General features: G+C 39.5%; 2 protein-coding genes across 8 annotated transcripts in view; one reads left to right on the top strand and one right to left on the bottom strand.

The window, feature by feature from the left end:
- LOC130930253 (dynein, cytoplasmic 1, intermediate chain 2a-like) overlaps positions 1–3126 on the top strand; it is a 26884-nt gene extending 23758 nt beyond the window's left edge. For all 6 annotated transcript variants that reach the window (XM_057858074.1, XM_057858071.1, XM_057858073.1 and 3 more), the window contains one exon: positions 588–3126. In XM_057858074.1, coding sequence (XP_057714057.1) covers positions 588–689 — 102 coding nt within the window. In that variant the 3' untranslated portion in view covers positions 690–3126. The remainder of the gene's footprint in view (positions 1–587) is intronic.
- Positions 2304–23790, bottom strand: LOC130930252 (electrogenic aspartate/glutamate antiporter SLC25A12, mitochondrial-like). Of its 2 annotated transcripts, none has more exons than XM_057858067.1 (18): positions 23695–23790; positions 22984–23037; positions 19633–19778; positions 19271–19386; positions 18838–18977; positions 16508–16654; positions 12216–12354; positions 12057–12150; positions 11286–11370; positions 10114–10201; positions 9881–10039; positions 9736–9788; positions 6488–6568; positions 6277–6417; positions 6072–6210; positions 3962–4120; positions 3796–3886; positions 2304–3569 (listed from the first exon to the last, which is right to left on the bottom strand). In XM_057858067.1, exons 1-18 carry the CDS (start codon positions 23704–23706, stop codon positions 3362–3364), a joined length of 2052 nt encoding a protein of 683 aa, XP_057714050.1. In that variant the 5' UTR covers positions 23707–23790; the 3' UTR covers positions 2304–3361. The 2 variants fall into 2 exon arrangements, with proteins under 2 accessions (XP_057714050.1, XP_057714051.1); XM_057858068.1 differs by lacking the exon at positions 23695–23790 and adding an exon at positions 23439–23688.

The following is a 23790-nucleotide window of genomic DNA, read 5'->3' as shown; positions in this document are numbered from 1 at the left end:
TCTGTAAGAGTTGAAATGGCATTAAAAAAGGTCTTAAAAGTCTTGAATTTAGATTTATCAATCCTGGGGGACCCTGAAATAATAAGAATGATAATACATTTTAAACTCATGTAATTTTTTAAAAAATCGAGAAAATTAAGACATTCATATAAACTAATACATTTTTAAACTATAGATTTTTGACCCTGCCTTTTTTTTTTTTTTTTTTTAATGACCCTCCCTCTTAAAAGAATCGGAATCAAGAATCGTTTGGAACCGGAATCGAAACGTGGAACCGGAGCCGGAATCGTTCCATTTCAAACGATGCCCAACCCTAGTGCTGAATACTACTTTTGAATGTATTATCGAATTGTGCATATGACATTACGATTAATTGCAGTTAACATCTGTAATCACTGCACAACCCTAGATGTAACCTTTTAAAAACTGGTGAAATTACATATTTTAACTCTTTGGCTGCCATTGACGGCAATATACGTCCTATCCATTTTGACTGGGAGGCGACCATTCAATCGAATTACATATTCCGAAAAATATGGTACGTTTCAAGATGCTTTCTCATCTTTTTTTTTTTTTTGTCCATTCAGCAAATCTGCGTGCCCAAGGCGGACGAGTGGACGCGTTTCGTCCGGACGCTGGCCGACATCAACGAAAGCAGAGACGAAGCCGAGGAGCTCGCCAACGTTTGACGAATCCATCGCTCTCCATTTTAATTCAGTACACTACGCCTCCTCTTCTTCCCGCTTACTAAATCCAGACTTGGCCCGGCAGTATGTTAAGCGTTAGAATATAGACCACTTTAGATGTTTGTCCATATTGTTCCGTTTTGAGTGGGTTTTAGGGGGACCAATGTGTCTGGCAACAAAAGTCAAGCATGGAAAACTAGAACTTATGTAAATTTGGTTGTCCAATTGGAACCTCGAACATTACAGGGCCTCAATCAATATGCAAACCTTTGTACTTGCACCTTTATACTAACATTTTATGGTTATTTTTTCCAAAACATGGCAAAAACCTATTGGAGCGTGTTACGGCCACACCCACGTTTTTACATGATACCTTCGTGTAAAAAGTTTTTAGCTTTTTCTGTGAGCGTGGCAGCAATATGCGTCAGTATAAACCCTCGTTTGTTCCATTTTAACCACTGCGATATTTAATATTTATTCCATTGCTTGCACTTATTTAAACTGCATATTCTTACGAAGGTTGCTTTTTACTAAAAGCTAGCGTAGCGCGCACAATTAGCACTGCAAAGCCTGTCAGCCTCAATTTTGATCAGTTATTATTTACTTTTATGTTGTTTAGGAACAGTATTCTAATTTTTAAGATGAAGGTGTAACCCAGAGGTCTTTTTTTTAAACGTTGTTAACGTAAAAATTTTCCTTATGCCCATAGCTTGAAACTCCATTGAGAGTGAAAACTAGGGATGGGAACCTCTGGGTACCTCGCAGTACGTTTTGCAATGCAAAGCTCTCGATAACAATGATACGGCGATACAAAAATTATTGATATATGGGTCAGGAAATCATTCTACAATATTTTACTATTTATTACTATACAAGTAATAAACAGCCATTCTTGTGCTCCGAATTGAAGTTTATCCCTAGTAGACGTCCAATCCGTTTGAACTGGGAGGGTGGTAGCGAATGAACGTTTGTTCATTCGCTGCCACCCTCCCGTTTCAAACAGATTGGACGTCTACGGCTGTCAGTGGCAGCCAATGTCAGGCAATGATTTAATTTAGGGGCATTTCACGTCATTTCCTGTTGATTTTCAGCTACGTCCTTTTCCTTTTGGAGCATTTACGGGTCACTTCTTGTTGATCTGGGGTTACTGAAAAAGGGACTCAAAATAAACAGGAAGTAACCTGTAAATGCCCTAAAATGAACAGGATGTGGCCTGTAAATGCCCACCAAAGAAGGCTGTGGTTTCAGTGCCATTGACGGAATTGGGATTTGTAGCGTCGTCAATGACAGGGAACTCACGTAGACACTATTTTTAATGGAAGATTTTTTTTAACCTTTTCGATTCTTAGTGGGAGCATTTCGATAACTTTTCGGCATATATCAGCTTTTTGATAGTCACACCCCTCGTCAAAACAGTGTTTCTTAATGGCAAGGAAGGTTTGAAAACATCTTTTATTTGAAAAGGAAGAAAAGAAGAAAAATTTGAAAACAAATGGTTTTGTATTTAAATGTGACTAGCGGAACGTGTATGGAATGAGAAACCATTTTAAAACTGCGTAGGATGTCTTTGCACCAGTTTTCAACAAATGACTCATTGGAATAAAAGCCAAGTCGGTCAAATTAAAACCAAATGGATGATTTATTTCAATAAAATGAATTTATAAGCATACAATTCAATAATAACTAATTTGTTGAACGGTCTGTACACCAGTAACTATCTTTTCTTGCCGTAACATGACAAAAAGCACACCATGCAGTTCTCCAAATATGTCCAGATTACACGTTGCATACTGCATGTTGAATCGCCTTGTAACGTTTTCCTATTTGTTTTACAATATGTACACTTTTCATCTTTCTCAAAATTAGGGTTGCAACTTTCCAGGAATTTTGAAACCTTTCATGGGAATATAAAGGTAGACATGAATGTTGGTTCTTAACCGTTTACAGGGCAGTCATTTAACTCCATTGGCAGCGCTAGATGTCCCATCCATTTTGCCTCGGAGAGGCGGCAGCGATTTATCGCAAGTTAACAAACAAATGTGACAAAGTTGCGATTCATCACGTGTTGACTACTACAAAAAAAAAAAAAAAAAAAAAAAAAAATCGTTTCAGGTCAAGCCCATATTAACTACTATATTAACTCATGAAAAATTGAGGAAAATGTGATTAATCGTGATATCTTTCAGTGCCCAAATGAGTTTGAGTAGACGTCCAATCGTCCTTGTGCTATAATTTGAAATTTTATGGAATAGATTGGACATATGTTTTAAATCCAGTTTTAACAGTTAAATTCCCATGAAAGTTTTTTTAAAATTCCTTTTTTTTTTTAAAACCCAAATCACAACATAACCACTAACAATCCTATGCCTTTCAACCCTCTGTACTACTCACAAAGAGTATCAGACAAAAAATAAAATAAAATCATAGCTACTCTTGATAAGGAGTGCATAAGGCTGCTTCGTATGAATTCTGGAGTGACCGTTGGAGATTCCAGGAGTGGACAGCCGCTGAAAATACCGCCCCGGTGACACTCCCTGCCAATGCGCTACGTTTACCCGCGAGCTGCCGTTTGTTCTTGAACCTACTCTCCCCGCTGATTTGGGAAGTGCATTGAAACAGGCCGAAAATGACGGGTGGGAGGGGACGGAGATGTGATATGAACGCTCGGCACCTTCCTAAGAGGACTTAGGGGGAGCGGCGGGTTCCGGGGGGTGAATGGACACCACGCCCGAAGACTTGAATTTGGGCAGGTGGAGGCCGAATTTGTTCTCCACTCCGGCGAAGGTGGCGGCGGCCAGACGGTAGCCTCCCACGTGATCTGCGTTGATGGGAGGGAGTTCCGAGATACGAGACTTTGGCGTGGGCTCCGATCCTGATGGCCGACTGTCACATAATAACACATTTTAAGTTGACGAGTCTGAAACTTAAGGCGTGACAAGTAGGGCTGCCACCATTCATAGACACCTAATTGATGGATTGATATCATTATTGACAACTATTTTGGCAATTGATGAATTGTTGAATTGAATTGATGAATTGTTTATTGCTCAAACCCCGTTTACAGTTGGCAGCCCTAATGACTAAATAAGGTGGAGAAAAAAGCACTTACTGTCCCCCAAAGTCAATGTAGAACCACCTCTGTAAGAGTTCATAGGTCACCAAAGTCACACCAAACTGGGGGGATGACCGGCACATTCGAGCTGGACGGGAGAGACGACGATATTTTAAAATGGAAAAGGTCACTAAATGCCGTGCAGTATTTGTCTTTCACTGACCTCCTGCTCCCTTCCAGAGAGCTCGAAAGCCTTCCTCCCGCATGATCTTCCGGAAACAGTCGATGACTCCGGAGTAAGTGGTCTGACCCGCCCGGGCGGCCACTTGCAGGCGAGTCTTGATGACGTCGGCCGGCGTCACCAGCGAGGCCGCGGGGATACCTGGGAAATCCAGACACGATCACGGTTGGAATCCAATAAACCATTTTGCAATATCCGCTAGAAGATGGCGCCATATGAACATTTAATGAGCCAAGTGTTGCTTCTATTAAGTCTAAAAATGGGGAAGTTTTCCACTTCCTGTTTTTGTTTCATCGCTGTCCACCAGCTGGACCTCACATTGAGCAACATCTTGGGAAAAAAAGTACTGCACACAGGGAACAATGCTTTTGTGTTTTAGCTTTCATTATTTCAAAATGACAGCGATCAAAATGGTCGGTTTGTTTAAGAAGCCCTTGGATGCCAAAAAGATTATCCAGAATGATTCCATTATGTGTGGTGTGTTTTAAATAGAGTTCGATCGATTAAAAAAAAAAAAAAATAAGCCGATTGCCAACATCTAAAGCTGATTTTGTAAGCCAATATACTTGTTTTTAAAGCACAATTATGAATGACAATAGGTTACCGCACGAATGCTATTTTTAGACTGTGACGTCGCATCATAAAGCGGAAGTGGGACATTGTAGACACGCCCTCGCATACAAACCATTATAAATTTCTGCTAGTGTTCTCCGGTAATCTTTCAAAAACGAACCTGCCGATCAAGCACTGCTGATATGGCTCTTGTCGAAACGACTCTAGACATTACAACATATGAAGGATGTTTTCCTCATACATTTCCCGAAACCAAAAACTTGAAGAATGGATCAACTTGCGCAGATGAAAACAACCAAGGTGAAGCCATTCACATTTCATATGCAGTAAACATTTTGTTGGGTTGGCATGGTCCTTCAGAGGACAAAGAGGTAAGCCGTTTTGATATTTTTTTACTTATTTTTTAGCGTGGCGTTTTGCCGTGCTGCTTCTGTCTGACAATGAATGACCTGAAAAGAATTAAAATTGTATCTGACTGCCACTGTTACCTTTTCTGTTGTTAAAAAAAAAAAAAAAACTTCAGTAAGGGAGAAGTGTAAAAAATTATAGAATTAGAAGATTATATGGAAGATTTGTTATTAATGAAAAAATTAAAAGTGTTCGTTGGTTGTCAACGAGTAGGATTTGCGATCGCTACACAAATTGGCCAAAAGAACGGTCAGAGACGTAAGACAACCAGAGGATATAACATATAAGATTTACAGGGCATATGGTGGTAAATGATTGATTGTTGAAAACAGGAGAATGTCATTCTCATTGGAGTAAGAAAAAGGTGTCGATAAAAAAGCTAAGGCGAAGCTTAGGTCGGCCCGTTTCTTTTTTCAGTCTTTTTCAACCCTCGACACTCAAGCCATCTCTAACTGAACGTTTGTATGTTCTTCCACATCTTTACCAGTGAATTTGGCACCAGGGACATCATTTTTGTACAGAATTGTAAGGTTTAGCTCTGTAAACATCCCCTTCATAGTCATACACTATTTCTAGTCATTTACTATTGGGGACAAACGGGAGCTTGTCTGCCCACTTTTTAGATCTAGTAGCTAATGTAATGAAAATGAGCGGAAGTGACATGTAGCGTTTGGTATGCCATTGAAACACTCGTACAAATGTATACATTCGAAGTAAAATTTTTCTCCTGCTACCTCTTTTTGCAACACTGGCCACTAGGTGGTGCAAAATCCCAATTAACAGACATAACTGCCCAAACAGTGAACATAACAGGTGTCCTATTATATCACATATATTGGCTGATCTTGAAAAAAGTCCATATATAGGCCCGATATGATGGCCGACCTTAGTTAAAAAAAAAAAAAAATTCTTATGGAACTGCTCTTTCAACAATGCTAAACAATACAGACATAAAATAATATGGTCAAATCATTTTTTTGCACCCAATTCCATTTTGAGTCAACTTTTGAGTCCCGATCAGATTCCTTGACAAATTTACCATGAATTCATTCATAAGAAGCTTTAACGATTAAAAAAAATGAACGCATTTTAATCGCGGGTTAGCATTTACCTGCGATTGCTCCAGCAGTGAGAAGCTGCAAGGGGCCCAGCCGACCTTGTTCGTCAGCCATGGTGGACTTGAGGTGAGCGTACGCGGGGAAATAGATGGCCGAAAAGGGGATGTCCCTCAAGAAACAGGCTTTAGCTCCCTAAAACACACCCCAAAAAGTCAGCTTAAGGATAGGAAATCGCATGCACAATGTCCCGATGTTTACCTTGTAGAGCCCAAAGAAGCCTAAGTCTCGCACTACGTTGAGCGCGCTGACTCGAGGCCCGGTGGTGATCTCGCCTGCCACTTGCAGGCGGATCTTGACGATCTCCAGAGGGTTGGTGAAGATCACCTGGGAGCCTCCGGCCTAGGCGAACGAGAGCAAAGGCTGGTTAGCATGCATTGATTACCACAAGAACAATGAGAGCGTCACTTACGCAGCCACCGGCCAAGATCTCTGCCAGCAAAGGAATGGAGTTGTCCTTGTCGGTGAACTTGTCTCGTACAAAATCATTCACCTGTCAAATGTAAATATCGGAGTGAAGTGCTTGAGTGAGCTAGAAAATGGTTTATCGTGCTAAAATTTTAGTTGGTTAGTGTTAAATGTAAGCCTGTCGCAATATGCAATAATTCCATTTATCGCGCGGTAAAAAAAAATGAAGGGAATTTTTCCGCTGCGATTTATCGCCTCGCGTGCTCGTGCATGCGCGCGTGCAGCAGACGTGCTGTTAAAAGTTCGGCTTCCTTGTGACCAACTACGCAAAATGCATCTTCGTTCCGGGTCCGGCAAAAAATAGTGCCGGAGCCAGTCCATTCCCATAATATCCTATTGTTTAACGTATACCGGCCGCATCAGTGCTGCGGATTGACTGCGGACCATCTCCGGCGTGCCGCAGCCCGCCGCATGTTTTAGGCTATTTTTTATTTTTGCTGGAAACTCATCCGACAAAATGGGCGGAGCCAGATCTGGAGTCAACAGCCCAGTTGCTTATTCACGGTTAAACGCCAGCGAACATGGATGAAGAATGCTCCATCATGAAGGTGGAAAGTCACAATGTGATTTATGATGCAGCAGATGATCATTATAGGGACAACATTAAAAAGGAAGCTTTAGGGTGTCCTATTATGTGTGTTTTTCTGGCAATGATATCAAACACATGACGTGCTGACAACATTGTTTTTTTATTAACACGTGGCGCTAACAACACTTCCTCGACCTGTGGCTCTCGGCAGGCTGTGTATCTCTCTCTCACTGCCGCGTCACATGAACAAAACAACATCACCGTTGCGTTCATGGTGCCTCGGAAAACATCCAATCAGAATATTACACATGGAACACCACAGCAGACGCTATCAGGGGAAAAATTTTCATTTGCCTAAATCACAGGTGTCAAACCGATTCCAGAAAGGGCCAAGTGGGTGCAGGTTTGCTTTCCAACCAATGAGGAGGACACCTTTTCACCAATTAGATCTTTTACATGTGTAATCAGTTACTTTGTCAGGTGCTGCTTGTTTCAGGAGTAAGTTCATTGGTTAAACGTTATCGGTTGGAACAAAATCCAGCACCCACTTGGCCCTTTCTGGAATCGGTTTGACACCTGTGGCCTAAATGCTTAAATTATCAAGTGCAGTTTTATTTTTTTCTAGAAAAACACATTTATTCTGTGTTTCTGTGTGGTATTAATATTGTTGTGATTTCTTAAAAAGTATTTTTGAATTTAAGAGTAAACATTTATCGCGTTTAAATAGGTGTACTTGATCTATTCATATATTCCGTATTCTCACTGTGTTATTGTAAATTGGTTAAAAAAAAATTGGAGGGGCGCAATAATATCGCAATAATTTATGAGACAAATTATCGCACACTAAAATTTGTAATCGCGGCAGGCCTACTTAAATTGTTTCAATTCCTTCTACTGTATTTTGTTATTTGTTCTGAAAAATTCACTGCAATTAATTGTCAATGGCAGCCAATGGGTTAATCAATTGTGATTTTTAAACAATTTAACAAAACAAATACGACGCAAGCAAGTGTTCATTTTTCGTCATCTAGGCGGGGCTTAGCCTCGGGTGTAACATGAGCATCAGGCAATGTGATTGTCTTCTCATTGAACATTTAATTAATCGATTAGAAACCTTTCTTGACCTACAACTTGCCCGAATAATCCTTTTTAAGCTATATTTATTTCACATATATACATATATATATTTGTAGGGTTTTGCCAACAATAACAAACTTTTCTTCGACGAACAATTTTTTCATAACGGTGATAATGACGAGCTAAAAACTTGTCTTAAGAGATGAAAATATAACGAGACGAATGCCAGTTTTCATTTGACGAGACGAAAATGCGACTTCTGTCATATGTTCACAATGCGTGACGTCAGCCTGCATCATAGCAGTGTTTGGGTCATGTCACTCATGTGACATGTGCTGCACCCCCAAAGTCCTTCAAGCTAGGCTGCGCTCCAGGCTTGCTTGTTTTGAAACACATGGTAAGATTTGTTCTATTTCATTCCTCCTGACTGCCAGAGGGCGGTGCTTAGCACCTGGAAGCCACCGGGTGAGGAGCTGCCACATTCACTCTGTAGAAGCGAGCAAACGTACAAGACGATGCCCAGGCTGTGGTGGAACAGATGTCATTCAGAGGAACACCACTCAGCGCCGCCCAGGAAGTAGATATCCAGGTGCTAAGCATCGCCCTCTGGCGGTCATCCGGAATTCATAGAACCCCAGTTACTTCTCGTTTTCTCATCTTGGCAAGAAAGAATATGCAGATAGAAACACAGAAGGTGCATCCAGTTTGATTTTATGTTTTTGGGGATCAACTCGCCATATGCTTTAGCCTTTAAAGGTCTGTGCTGAGTGATCATCACCTACTACATATGACTTGTAGCGTTAGCATTAGCAGCTTTCTCTTAAACATTCAGGCAGGCAACTTACAACAAGACAACTCACGATAATAAACACATTTTGAAATGACAAATATGACTAATATTAGGGCAGCAACAATCGATTATTTTAATAGTCGATTAATTGATAAATTAGTTCGAATAACCAAGTTATTGGATAAGAAACAAAAAAATCAAAATACCAGCGCCGAGCCTTAAAAGGTATGAACAAATAAATGTTGATCTAAGTACAACAAATGAACAACTGGCTAACTTACGTCGCAAAAGTTCGCGAGCTTAAACGCTATAAAATGCTAACTTTTTTTTTTAACTTAACAAATGGTTCAAACACATATTCCCACAAAATACAGCTAAACAGACCCTTAAAATAAATTACAAATGCACTAAAAAAATTAGCTCTAACAAAAATTTAGCTTATGTTGGTCTTAACAGAGAGCAGGTAGATTCAGCCATGTATAATTATATCCATTGTTGCCACTACAGGTCAGTGTATCCACCCAAATTAATAAAACTAAATGCAAACACTTTCAAAACAAACCATCACGCCACTTCAATTAAACGAATATCCAAAACATCTTTTTGTGTAATCGAATTACTCGAGTTAATCGATTAATCGTTGCAGCACTAATACTAATACTAATTAATATTTTCGTCCAAAAGACAGATGAAAATTACAAGGGCTGCCAAAGACAACACTCATTTATTTTTCATGGTGTAAAATATTTTCAAAAACTTTCTAGTGTATTAATGAGGGGGAGAAAAGGGGACTCACAGTGAGTTTGATGGCCTTCTCGGGCGCCACGCCAATCAGTTGAGGGACCAGACCTGCGGGGCATCATGCGAGATTGCTTGTGATGCAAACTGTTAATTTGATAGTAGTGATGAAGCATGCAGCTTGGGAAGCAGGTGCGTCGTACCTCTGTAGAAGCCAAAAAAGCCTTCATAGCGAAGCACCTTCTTAGCGCAGTCAAAGCTGTTTTTGTACATCAGCTCCCCGACAAAAGAGCCCGTAGACCTCTGGTTCTGCATTCGGGTCTTTACCAAGTCGATCGGGTAGACCGCCGTGGCGCCAGTGGCTTGGCCAACCAACACACCATTGGTCCAAATGGTTTCTTACGATATGTCGATGGTTTACGGGAGAAGAGCTTACCTCCAGCAATGGAGCCTAAAGTGAACCTGTAAGCGGATTCTGCGACTTGGAGCCACACGGGTCTTGAACTGTCCCCTTGAACCTGAGACTGCCGTAAACAAATATTAGGCAAGAGGAGATAAACAATAAGCCATAGACTTCATTACTATTGACGTGTCACTTCGTCATCCTTGCGCGACGCCTTATCAGAGGGGTCCGAGCTTCATTTAGTAATAGCCAAAGATGGCACACACCCATGTCGGATTTAAGCATGGACTTAATTACTATTGGATTTAACTACGAAAGCTGTACCGCATACAAACAAGAAGGATTGTCTCAGGAGTGAGTTGTTCGAGGATTCAAGGTAAATATTATATTTTTCTAACCATGCATGCGTGATTGAAGCATTTATTTGCAGAAATTTTCTTCTTTGTTTACAGATGGTGGCTGCTAATTTGCGTAACTTGCTAGCCCAATAGTTTACTTTTAACCAAGAATCGAGACTATTTACGTCCATATCTATGAAGAATTTGGGTATTCAAGCATTTATTCACAAGAATTTTCGCCAGAAAAGCTCTGTTTACACCAGGCGGCCACTAGCCTCATTCACTAACAGTATTTGTATATAATGATAATAAAGGGCTATTCTTGTCTATAATAAGTTGTGATTGTATATAGAATTTATTAATAATCTATTTACATATTATTTATAATTGATTCTGCATGTTTTCCTCAAGTATTAAGTTTCTGATGTTAAATTGAGTGATTTATTAGATGTTGAAAACTTGCTATAAATTAAAAAAAAAAAAAAAAAATTAAGTTGCTATTTTGGTGAAAAACTTATACGTAAAATATTGCTTTAGATCCTAAAAAAATATAGGTGATTATCTCTGCATTTGGTGAATTATTTGCATCTAGTGTAAAATTTTAAGTTGGGTTATACTTATATAAAAAATAATGAATCGTTATTTTAAGAGGGAACGACTGAATTTTTTTGATGCCGCTGCTCATGGAGACTCATGTATGGCTAAGGTAGGTGCCTGTTTTGGTTTTAGGTCAGTAGCAGCTTTGGTTTTGTAAATATTTGAATTTGAAGTTTTTGAAAATAGGCCCACTACGAATTGGCCCCGTTTCCCATGTCATGTCAATAGGTTATGAAGTCTATGAATAAGCATGCAGCAGTGATGTTTTACCTGTTTTTGGGTTTCGGCCAGGTTATATGGAAGACTTCCTTCTTCTAGCGGAGCTATTCTCTCAATGTCAGCAAGATTCAGACGCCTGTCGCACAAAAGAACCCATTCAGCACTGATGACCCTGTCTATTGTCAACGTATTTCACAACTAGGGCTGCCACCAATAATCAAGAATGATCAATTAGCAAATTAATGAACAAATATTTTGATAGTCAATAAATCTTACAATGTTGACCTAAAATCTGCCTCTTTTGTCAGCAGAAAGCAAAGGATTTTTTTTGTAGTTAATAAAAAAAAAAAGACATTTTTAAACATCTGCTTTTGCACTGGAAAACAATGCAATTATCATATAAGTATATATCTTTTTTGTTCTTCTTTCTTTCTTTTTATTATTATTATTATTTTTTAACTTTTTTTGCTTTCAGTGCTCAAACATCCAGCCTGGAGTAATATAACAGTAAATTAAGTGACTTATAAATTAGTCAACTCATTACAAAAATAAGCCGCAATTGATCAACTATATAAAATAATCCTTTGTAGCATCCCTATTTCAAACCCTGATCGCAAAAGTGCACCTCTGAAATTTTCTCAAATGTATAAAGCAGTCAGCTCATTTGGTTTAAAAAAAAAAAAAAAAAAAAGGTTCATCCCGAATGGCATCAAAAAGAAGAGAACCCAGAGATGAAGCAATGTTGACCGACTTAGTTTACACTGATAAAACGCGTTGAAATGACCCCAGTTGTTAGTTTAACAACACTAATATTGTCTTTACCCTGAGGGGGAGTGCAGGGCTGATAACTGGTACAAGATGTCAATTTCCATTGGTGTGATTTGACCAAACTTGTTGGCAGCATGAACAAACTCCTCTGCAAGGGGACAGATAAGATAAGATGAGTTTGCAAATAAGATGGAATACACAAAAAAGCCTTACCCTTGGTGACGAGTGTGTCATTCCAGGAACCGGCCAGTGTGCTGTAGATTTTGCGGATAAGCTCCATGTTGTTAAGGAGCGAGTTGAAGGCATTGAAGTAAGAGAAGCTGACCAGGTGAGAGATGCTTCCACCTGCTGCCTGGAAAGAGAAAGAAAGTTGGTTGAATCATCTGATTTGCCGTAATCTAAACCAGTGTTTTTCAACCTTTTTTGACTCAAGGCACGTTTTTACCTTGGAAAAAATCTCGCGGCACCACACAAACTAAAAATGTTCCAAAATTATTTTCTGTACAGTATATTTCATTATGAAATAATTTCTCAATATGTATACTTACTCAGTGTGAAACCTGAGCATGTTTAGATGAACATAGAGTCGGTATCCCTATTCTTCAACTGCTCTCAGTCTCTGTTTTTATTTTATTTATTTTTTTTGTTTTATAGCAGTTAGGCTTGAAAAAGCTCAGAATTATCAGTAAGGGGGACTTGAGCAATGTCTTTAACCACATCAACCGCATCTCGCAGACAATAGCTTTGCAGGCAGGTAGCATTAAATGTCTCTGTCACGGTGTGGGACTTTTTGGATTTAGCAACATGGTAACTGGCTTTATGGGCTTTCTCATTTACCTTTGTAGTTTTTATCAAAAGTTGCCTGTTTCTCTGTGTTTTCACGAAGGCAAACAAAATAGTCCATCGACTTGTTTTGAAGCGACGGGTGTTTTGTTTGGAGATGACGTTTAAACTTGCTTGGCACCATGGCGCTTTTTTTGGATTGCTGCTCGTGTCGCGTTCAAGAACTTCTCGAATTTTTAGCCATTAGCCACCTTGCTGTTCTCAACAATGTGTTGGAATAAAAAACGGGGAGGATTGTTGGTCGTCACATACGGATATAATAGAAAGGACACTTTGGAGTACATCGACACATGACGAGTCAAACCAAATGATGTGCAGTAGACGTTAAGAGTGTGATAATATCTCGATACAGCTATATATAGCGATATTTTGCAACCCGATCGGTTATCGATATGCACCCGCCAAGTATCGATTCTTTAATTTGACATATTGGCCATTGGCTGCTGTGAACTGCTCAACGTTTGTTGAGCAAATCCTTGGCGGTCCACTAGGGGCGCTCAAGAGTGGCGGTGAAAGTAAAGTGCGCACAAGTTGTCTAGAGAAGAAGAGAGGAAGCTCCAAGTGGGTTGGGAAAAAAAAAAGCTTTGTGGGAACGGTGGAGGAAAAAGTGACAAAAATATTGCTACAAATCACACATGTGGACACACTTTAGATTTTACACCAACAAGAAAGGTGAACAAGGACTTTGCTGTATCCAAGAATTGTCTAAGAAAAAAAAGGTTCACTGGCAGCTGGTGATGAAGTGGACATGGATTTCTTCACCGCTTCGCCTTCATCACTTGACATAAGAAAGTTTTGCAATGTAATTGATTTTTTTAATTTACATGTATTATTTTGATGGCATTTGGTATTGAGTGATATAAAATAAACCAGGACACTAAACTGGATGAAAATGAATATCGAACAAGCCTACATGAATTTACTGATTTATCTGATATTATTTGAGAACCACTTTCCATCTAGTTTACTACACAAACTGTTATTACTGCCATTTTGATGCAATAAGCTATAAAAATGGTTTGAATAGCTTCCAAGATACTGTATATAAGGTGACGTGCATGATCATTAATGTAGTCTACATATTAAAAATAGGTAATTATTGCATTTTTAATTTCTATACATTCAATTAATATTTTTTTAATTCACTCAATACTTCCAAAACACACACAAAAAAAAAATCAAGATTTCAACTCAAAAGCTATTAAGTAACTAATATTTTTTGTTTTATTTTGTTGCTTTTAAGGTGAGGAAGAATGTGACTGACTGAGTCCGACATCTCAAATGCTGAAGCAGATGGTGGAAGTGCTCAAACCAATGCTTTTGGCAACAAAGGTCATATATGAAGAAAAGACCCACCAATTTTATCATTGCCCCACTCCAAGCTCAACTGCTGACTGACACCAGGGGTCGCGTTAACCGAATATTTTCCGTCGTTGACCGGTTTTTTAAAACGGTGACGGAAAAAACTGAAGTCCATCCGTCATTTTGACAGGTTGCAATTCACACCCCAGACCACAGGATGGCGAGTGAGGATATGAATAAGCTATTGTCTCTCTTGATGCATGACATCGCTGGCCTTACTCGGAAAAATGTCCGAACTAGCATTCAGGTGTAGCAAACACGGAAACGTTAGGAAGCTTTGGAGAGCATTGTCTAAGGCTACACGTTCATTCTACAGGTCTTAATGCACGAATCCAATTTTTTCGTGTTTTTTCGACTCGAGTCAGGTATTAACTTGACGGTCCAACGGGACAAGTCGCATAGAAGTGGACCATTTCAAATCCGATCTGGGTCATTTTTTTATGTGGTTCAAATCCGATCTGGGCCACATTTTTCCAGACTGTCGCGGCGGTCTGTACCGTCCAGTGTCCCAAATCCGATTTCAGTTGTGCGTTATTAGCGCCTAGTTTGCAGTGAACACGGCTTTTGGGGAAGGGCCGGGCTTGACAACAGTCATAAAAAAATAAAAACGGGTTGAGGATAAGCATGAGAATGATCGGTTTTCTCTCTGCTCTATGTGAGCTATATTTCAACATTTCCTACACGGCCGAGAGTCGGGAGAGGGGTCTGGCTGCAGCCCGTCTTGGAGAGTCAGGGCAAACTGCCCATATGTGTGTGTGACATGCACGGACAGTGCGTGCATGCTATCGATCCATATAAACTGTGAATATAAGCCTAAACGGGGATTATTTATGTCTGCTATTTGTATCCTCCTTTTGAAAAGCAAAATATGATAGCCCTGGAATGACGGATGACTTGTCATTTGTTTTGATGCTTCTGCGCACCGGCGCGTGTCGGACTGCGAATTAGAGCGCATGCGTAATACTTGAATGGTCTCAATGGACAAAGGCAGTCTGAACGGGCACACCAAAAAAACAGATATGACAAAAAAATCGGATTTGTGCATTAAGACCTGTAGTATGAATGTAGCCTAATTGAATGAGCAGGGACAAACAGCTTGGAGTCAGAAGTACGTGCGCTATTCTCAAACCTGAACGCACCCCGAGTCTTGGATGACAAATCAAAAGAGCAGAGAGTAGACACAACATGGCTGGTAGTTTCTTCAATTTATTCAGAGTTGAGTAAGTAACGCACCACTTTTGACCAACACTGCTATTGAATATGTCATTATTATCATTTTAAAAATTTAAGTGACGGGTAAAAATAGATTATGACCGGATTTTTATGACCCTGTCAGTCAAAATGACAGACAACGAAAAAGTCTAGCGCAACCTCTGACTGACACCTACAGCACTGTTATTATTATTATTTTTTAAAGATTTAAAACTTTAAAGAAATTAAGGGTGCCATTCATCATGATCTCTCCAAGAGATATCAGTGGTTGTGGTTTGTTTCCTCTATATGTGCAGGTACACAATTTGCAGTACATTAATATTTTACAGCAATGTTGCACAGAAAAGGTGTCACTTTAATAAATAACTTAAACAGTACTTTTTCTATTTTGAAATATCTTTTTTTCCCCCTTTCAATAGTTATATCGTAGAATATAATGTATCACATTTCTGACCGATATATCGATAATCGCTGTATCGTGAGATAATCGTTATTGTGAGCCTTGTATCGCGAATCGTATCATATCGTGAGGTTCCCACTCCTAGTAGACGTGCTGGGGTCCACATATTCGCGAAAAGCAAGGTCATTGATGGCTAGAAATCCGAGCAGTTTTTGAACGCAACTAGAGCGATACTTCGCTCATCTGCACACGATCGAGAACTTTCTACCTACTCCTTCCTTCCTTCTACTGCAACTCCGCCCAACGACGTAAAAAAAAAACAATATTGTAATAGCCCAGAATGGGGAAATTGAAAGGAGTCAGTAATGACTTTCCCCACTTTATAGTGGCAACAATGGAAAATAATAGACAAAATAACAACGGCAACCACAACTTGGCTCTCACGCCGTTCTCCCTGAGACTCCCTCCCTCCTTGCTTGCTTCCCGCTACGTCACCACTCTGCAGTCTGATGGCCCCTTGAAGGGCCCGTCCACAGTTATGGACATTACAAATTTATATATTATATATATAAATGCGACATTAGATAATTTCTCGCGGCACACCTGACAATCTCTCAAGGCACACCAGTGTGCCGCGGCACACCGGTTGAAAAACACTGATCCAAACAACATTAAAAAAACAACTTACTGAAACAAGGTTTTCCTCCACAAAGGGTGTGAGCATGTGATGTCTGATGGTGGCCATAATGTCACTGAAATCCAAAGCGGAGATGACTCCATTCTTCTCCTTGTCCTTTTGGGCGAAGGCCTGTCTGGCGTGCTCCAATTGCAGCTCCTACAAGAAAATGATATCGTGAGGCCGGAGCTAATGACAATTAATCGCATTGCTGCTAATCAATTTATAATTCATTGCAAATTAATCAAATTTTACATAGTTGGCTCGCATTTAATCGTAAATTGATCAAACTATACATAGCGCAAAGTACAATTACCAATACCCTTTAATGTCATTTTAATTTCAATGATTTAATCGCAATTAATAATTTTTTTTCTGTATTTGACTTGCAATTAATCATAAATGAAGCTCTTTTTTCATAGTTATCTCGCTATTCATTGCAAATCGATCGAAGCGTAAATATAGCAAAAATTGACAATACGAAAACACTTGAATACCATTTCAAACTCAATGAGCTACTCACAATAAATCACAATTTTTTTCTATAGTTCACTTACAATCACAAATCTCACTTTTATTCATTGACTCACGATTAATGGCAAATCGAATGAACCGTAAATACAGAAAAAAAAGATGGTACCAAAACACTTGTATTCCATCTGAAACTGAATGCGTTCATCATGATCAATTGCATTGTCTTTCTACAGTTGACACGCAATTAATCGCAAATCCCATTTTTCACAGTTAATTTACGATTAATCCCAAATTAAACAGCCTTAGATAAAATATAGCCGAAACTACAATAGCAAAGTTCTTCAATATCATTTCAAATGAAATGAGGGTTTTTTCCTGCACTATAAGGCACACCTAAAAGGCTTTTTTTCCCTCAAAAAAAAACAAGTGTGCGCCTTGAAATCCGATGTGCCTTTTATATGGATCAATATTTGTTAATCATGGCATGAAATTCCCTTTAGTGCAGTGCCATCTTGTGGATGTATAATGCAACCCCAACCACCACTACTACTACTATTGCGCCTTATAATGTGGTGCCCCCTATACAGTGATACCTCTACTTAACGAAATTATTTGGTTCTGGAAGTAGTTTCGTAACTTGAAAATTAAATAGAGACGCGTTTTCATGTGAATGCCCTAATCCGTTCCAAGCGTCCCCCAAAATTCAGACATAAATCTTCTATATTGCATAAAAAAGGGTGAAAACATGGAACAAATACATGTTACAATTAGATTATTGCACAATAAACATAAAATCAGAGTTGTACATAATGTAAAAAAACAAAAAGAATAAAAGTTATACATGTAAAGCTGTTGGAACATGAGGGGCGAATGAAGACACTGGGAAACACACGTAAACATACAGTAGTTGACTGCGACGGCAGACGCTTCAAGCATAGGTGGAAATTGGACTATTTCTTAACTAAAATACGCAACAGCTGTGTCTGCCTCATTTGCATAGAGACAGTTGCTGTTTTTAAAGAGTTCAATGTGAGGCGATATTACCAAACAAGACACGCTGACATATACGACAAGATTACAGGGAAGATATAGTACGTCGTGAGAGATTGAAGCAACTTGAAGCTATTCTAATTTCACAGCAGCAGTTTTTTTTTGCAAGAGCCCGAGGGTCAAAAGAGAACGCAACAAAGGCTAGTTGCAAGATTGTTGAAATTTTTAATTAAAAAGAAATAATAATAAGCAAATGTGACACACAGAATGGCTTGCTAAAATGTGCTTAAATATATTGTTCTATACGTAAAGGACGTCAGCCAAGGTCAGCCCCCACATTTTTACCACACCAAATCTGGCCCCCTTTGCAAAAAGTTTGGACACCCCTGCAGTAGAGGTCCCTCTTAGCCAATTCGATGCAGGAATGCTAGGCAGTAGCCAATGGCAGAGCCAATATAAGAGTGTTACGTTCAGTAAACTCTGGGGGCTCCAAGTCCCAGCCATACTGTATTTTTGCCTTTTTGTATCCTGGAATTTCTAACTTGACAAGAGGCAATATTTTCCCATTGAGGCGTGTCTTAACCTGAAAATTCTGTATGTTGAGACGTTCGAAAGTAGAGGTACCACTGTATATGAAAAACATTTTAAAATACGCCATTCACTCAGGGTGCGCCTTAATTATACTACACCTTATAGTGCGGAAAATACGGTAATCTTTTTTCATTATTAACTCGGGATTCGTCAAACGTTGTTTGAACTGTAATTATAGGACAAGCAACGATTCTGCGGTCTTAGAAAGGTCAAAATGGTCTACGTTGCACCGAACAAAATGGCTGCCATAAGAATTTATTTCAATAGGGAATGACTAATCGACTTACCTGCAGGAACTGCGTGAACTCGAGGTAGTTGAGACGTTTTTTCCGATTCTGCCCAAAGTGCAAATGGATGAACTCACAGTCCCAGTTAAAGGGAATATGGTGGTGCACTGTCGTCTGGCTGAAAATGTCCCGCACATTCTCTGTGGAAAGAATACACATTTATTTAAAAAAAAAAAAAAAAAAAAAAAACGTCCCAAATCACAGTAGCTCAAAGAGTTATTGTTTCAGGAGAAAAAAGAGGAAACGCCAAGTTCATCCACGTGTAATGAGCTGGAAAAAATGAATAATCAGGTTCACACTGTTCATGTTGGGAAATTTCTTATCCGCAGTGGACTGCGTAGAAACACAGAAGGTGTATTCAGTTTCATTTGATGTTTTTGGGGATCAACTCGTCACATAACTTGGTTAGAAAAGGAAGAACAATAGAACGTACCAAAGGAAATGTCTCCAGTTCCGGTCTTGTCGAACAGCTGGAAGGCAACTATGAAGAGAGCGTCAGGTGCGCACAACACGGACTCAAAAGCAAGAAACTCCTGGAATGAGATGAGCCTGTCAAAGTAGTCAGGCGACAAATACATTAATTGATTCACATTGGGTTTGATTATCGAGCGGAATTTACGGTAAATATATATATATATATATATATATAAGATTGTGGATCTCATTCATGCACAGCATGGATAACAAGTCTTTTATCTTATCGTTACGCTCTAACAGTAGCGACTCGCGAGTGTGCTATCAGGGTTAGTTTAACTATTCATAAATGGGTAATGTTTGTTGAGTAGCGTAACACACCCGTCTTTGGTGGTGTCAGCCACGGCAGCCAGAAGTTGTACAGTTTTGGGGTTGTGGTGGATCTGTGTTTGCAGGCCCAGATACTTCTGGACAAAGTCTGCTGGCGTCATGAACCTCTCTCCATCTTTGTCCACTTCGCTGGCGTACTGAAAGCGGAAACAGACATGCGGTATTCATTCTATTTGAAAATGGCACACACACACGATACACCGATTCACGTGACTTGCCGTGTGTTGCATGCGCTATTGCATAATGATGTAAATCTGACTCATGAGCATCACTTTACATCATCAACAGCCTTGCTAATCGTGGTAATCCCTTCAATAACCGCGTTTGTTTGGCAAAGCCACATGTGAAAGGGCCAACAAAGGCTGTTTAAAAAAGGGTGGCTGGAATGCAATTGGGAGAAGTTTGTCATTCACTACACTGAAATGAGTATTGTACATTGTTTTTAGGTTTTTTTTTTTTTTAACTCTTCCAGTGCCATTGACCATAATATACATAATATATCCAATTTTGTGGCTCTTCAAACTTCTGCTGCGTCAGTAGTAGACTGGTATCAGCATCAATGGCAGTTAAGTTGCAATTATTTGCAAATGTTTCAATTGCAAACTCACATTTAACCACAAATTAGTCCCATTTTCCACTGGTTAACTCGCGATTGAACACAATTTAGTTCCATGTTTTAAATAATTAACTCCCGATTAATTGCCAATTTATTGCATTTTTAAGGTTAACTCATAATTAGTTGCAATTTTTGAATAGTTAACTCACAATTAATCGCAAATTTGTACCATTTTTTAAAAAAAAGTCAGGTCACGACTAATCACAAATTTAGCCCATTTTCAACATTTAAATCGTTCAGTGCCACTCGTGATGACAGACGTCCAATTATGTGGCTCTGTTAGTCATATTCGTTCGCTGCCAGCCCTCTCAGTACAAATGGATTGGACGTTTATCGCCAATGAGTTAACCAGTTTTCAATGGGGGAAAAAAATATCATTTCAGTGATTAATCAAATTTAAAACAGTGGTGTCTTGGGACATGATATTAATCTCAGTTCACCTTTAATGAGCATACAAAACAATCTAAAATCAAATTTCCCCACTGAAATGAATGCAAATTTCTCACAACTAGCGGCTTCACCAATTCCCCCCAATCATTAAAAAAATTCACCCCAAAAAAAAGTCAGATTTTTTAATCAAATACTGAAGAAGACTTTATAAAGCTCATTCAAGAATTTCAGGTTTTAAAAAATACTCTCAGGGCACCACAACTGTATTACGCCAATAGAGGAGTGTAGTCTACATGAAAAGTACTAATTTTGGAAGGAAACAAAAGATAATTTTTAAACAAATCTGTCAGAGTACACTTATTTTTATTAACTACTGATCACCATTAATTAAAAAAAATCTGTTCTATAACAAGTAACTAGCTGACCTTGTCTCAAAAGTCATGCCGCTTTTAATGACATCACACAGCTAATTTACATTTTGCGAGGTGTTGTATTCCTGTTGTATGTTTCACCTCAATAAATTAGTTCTTGCCGACTGACCCACACGCGCACATAAATCTTGTGCTCGTGTTATTTGACCCCCTGTGTGTACCAACACGGGCTTTGTCACGCAACGCTCACATGGTCAGTCACACTGGGCGTGTAGAGAGCAACGTAAAGGTTAATACTTATAAAAATAACCCAAGACAGATTACAGACACCTTGAGTATGTTTTCAAATATGAAACATGATCATCAGTAAGCAAAGGTTTTCGCTGACAACGGCACCTTTAAGACTCACTGAAGGAGTGCCAAACAAGCAAAACCACACCCAAAACAATGGGTTTCAAGCCTTCACAAGTCATTCAAGAAATACAACGAAGGGTGTCAGCCTCACCCTGTTGTTATAATATCTTTCCTTTCAAAAGAATGTCTTTTAAAAAGTGAGTTTCACTTTCTACAAGAAGAGAAACAGTGGCCTGTTACGGCCATATCGCCATGGATAACACAGTAATTTAAATCCTGTGACACAAGTTTCCCAGCGCATTTTCCGAGCAAAATCCGACTAGGCTCACTTTTCTTCCATAAGCAACCCAAAGCTCTAATTAGTAAATGACTGACCCATTGCCTGCACTAGACGTGTAATGCATTTTGAATGAGAGAGGTCGGCAGCAAATAATTTTAAAAAAGAACTTCATGAATACATGATATAACCCAAAATGTGAAGTCCACACACTATATATATGTATGTGTGTACAATTATACATACTAGGGGTGTGACAAAATATCGAAATGGTGATATATCGTGATGCTTTGTATCCCAAAAGGTTATCGATATGCTCCTACCAAGAATCGAGATACCGTTTTAAAGAGGGGTCAATGTATAAAAAAATAAAAAGGAAGCAACAAGTTGCAACCAAAATCTACCACCATAATAGTGTCTCAGTTAACTCTAAGGCTGCATTGGTGGTGCTCGATGCCCAATCGATTTAGACTGGGAACATTCATTCATTCGAAACCAGAGCATTCACAGTCATTCTGTCCGATGTTCAGGGCATTTACAGGTCACTTGCTGTTCATTTTGGGGCATTTACAGGTCAGAAGCTTGTTTTTCTGTTTATTAGTTGTTTGTAGAATATCCTAGAATGATTTCCTGACCAATGTATCGATAATCGTTATATCGCCATATCGTCAGATCATCATTATCGTGAGCTTTGTATGGCAAATTGGATCGTATCGTGAGGTACCAAGAGGTTCCCACTCCTAATACATACTGTATATTTTATTTTTTAAAAATATTTTTAAAGTATATATTAACTTGTACATTGATGAAATGTTCATAAAAATAACAAATGAAGAAAAACAAAAATACAGTCTAATTATGGGCCCAGAAAACATAATGTTGATTTAATTAAAAAAAAAAAAAAAAAATCAGTTAATTTCATAGTATTTAACTCTTGCCTGCTGTTAACAACAATAAACGTCCATTTCAATTTAATAGGTAGGAGTGGCTGTGAATGTTCCTTTCAGTTTCAGTAAGATAGCTACCAGCACTCCAAGTCAAAATGGGTTGGACGTCTATCGCCGTCAATCGCCGCCACTGAGTTTGTCACCATGAGTAATTCATTGGCTGCCAATTACGGTGCTAGACGTCCAATCCAATTTGACTGGGAGGGGCGGAGCAATCTTTTTGAAACTGACAGATGAGAATACACAGCCAGTCAAACTGGATTGGACGTCTAGTAGCGCCACAATTGACAGCCAACAAAGGTTCAACAGTTGAATTCAACGAGCTCCCCAAAAATGGTTAAATGACAGAAAATAATCATTTTAAAGAATAAAATGTGCAACACTCACCTTCTGGAAGATTGCTTTCAGCTCATTTGGATCCCCACGTTTGGTTGATTGCACCTACAAATCATACAAAACAAGTCAAAATTCGGATTAGAAACTGTTTACACATCCCCCTTTACGAAATAGATTGTGCAGATTACAGGATTGTGTAGGTTGCTGTGTAGGGCCAGCGCAAAGACAGACGCATACGTTTATAGCCCGCCTTTTTAAAGCCTTTTTAACTAACTATGGTGCTACCAAACAAAACCGGGTTGTCAGCTGTCACTCGCTCCGCTAATGTCACAGGTCGAACCTTCGAACCACAAGCTAACGAAGCTAGCACGAAGAAGGACGCGAACCGTTACAATGACACGAGAAAGAGCAGCAGTCGCTGGTAATTAACATTAGCCGGTCGGAGAAGGAAAAACGTCTCGTTTAGCGGTTTTTTTTTTCGGTGTCAGGAAGAAAGTATGACTGACAGCTGGTTAGCATTACGGAGCTATATCCTCCCTCCAGCTTGTTGAGAAGCGTCATCAAGGCCAGCAGCCGCCGACCGAGCGCCGGGCCGGGCGTCAGCTAGCCCGGTGATGCTACAAGGCAAGGTTCCGAGCACGACGCCCGCTTGTCCGACGCACGCTCGCCTCGACTCTTCCTACACACGAAAACGAGCAAAACACCAAGAGACATGACAGAAGTAGGGGTTGAAATGGGCAAAGAGAACGATGCCGAAGTCACCTTGACCGCCATGCTGGTTTGACGTCACCCACAGTTAGTGCGAGAGTGAGCGAGAGAGGGGAAGACTCTCGGTGGACGCCCACCGGGGGCTGACAG

The sequence above is a fragment of the Corythoichthys intestinalis genome, chromosome 14, assembly GCF_030265065.1.
Source record: "Corythoichthys intestinalis isolate RoL2023-P3 chromosome 14, ASM3026506v1, whole genome shotgun sequence".
NCBI classification, from domain to species: domain Eukaryota; kingdom Metazoa; phylum Chordata; class Actinopteri; order Syngnathiformes; family Syngnathidae; genus Corythoichthys; species Corythoichthys intestinalis.
Note: the sequence above shows the minus strand (reverse complement) of the source record. Positions and strands in the feature narration are given on the sequence as shown.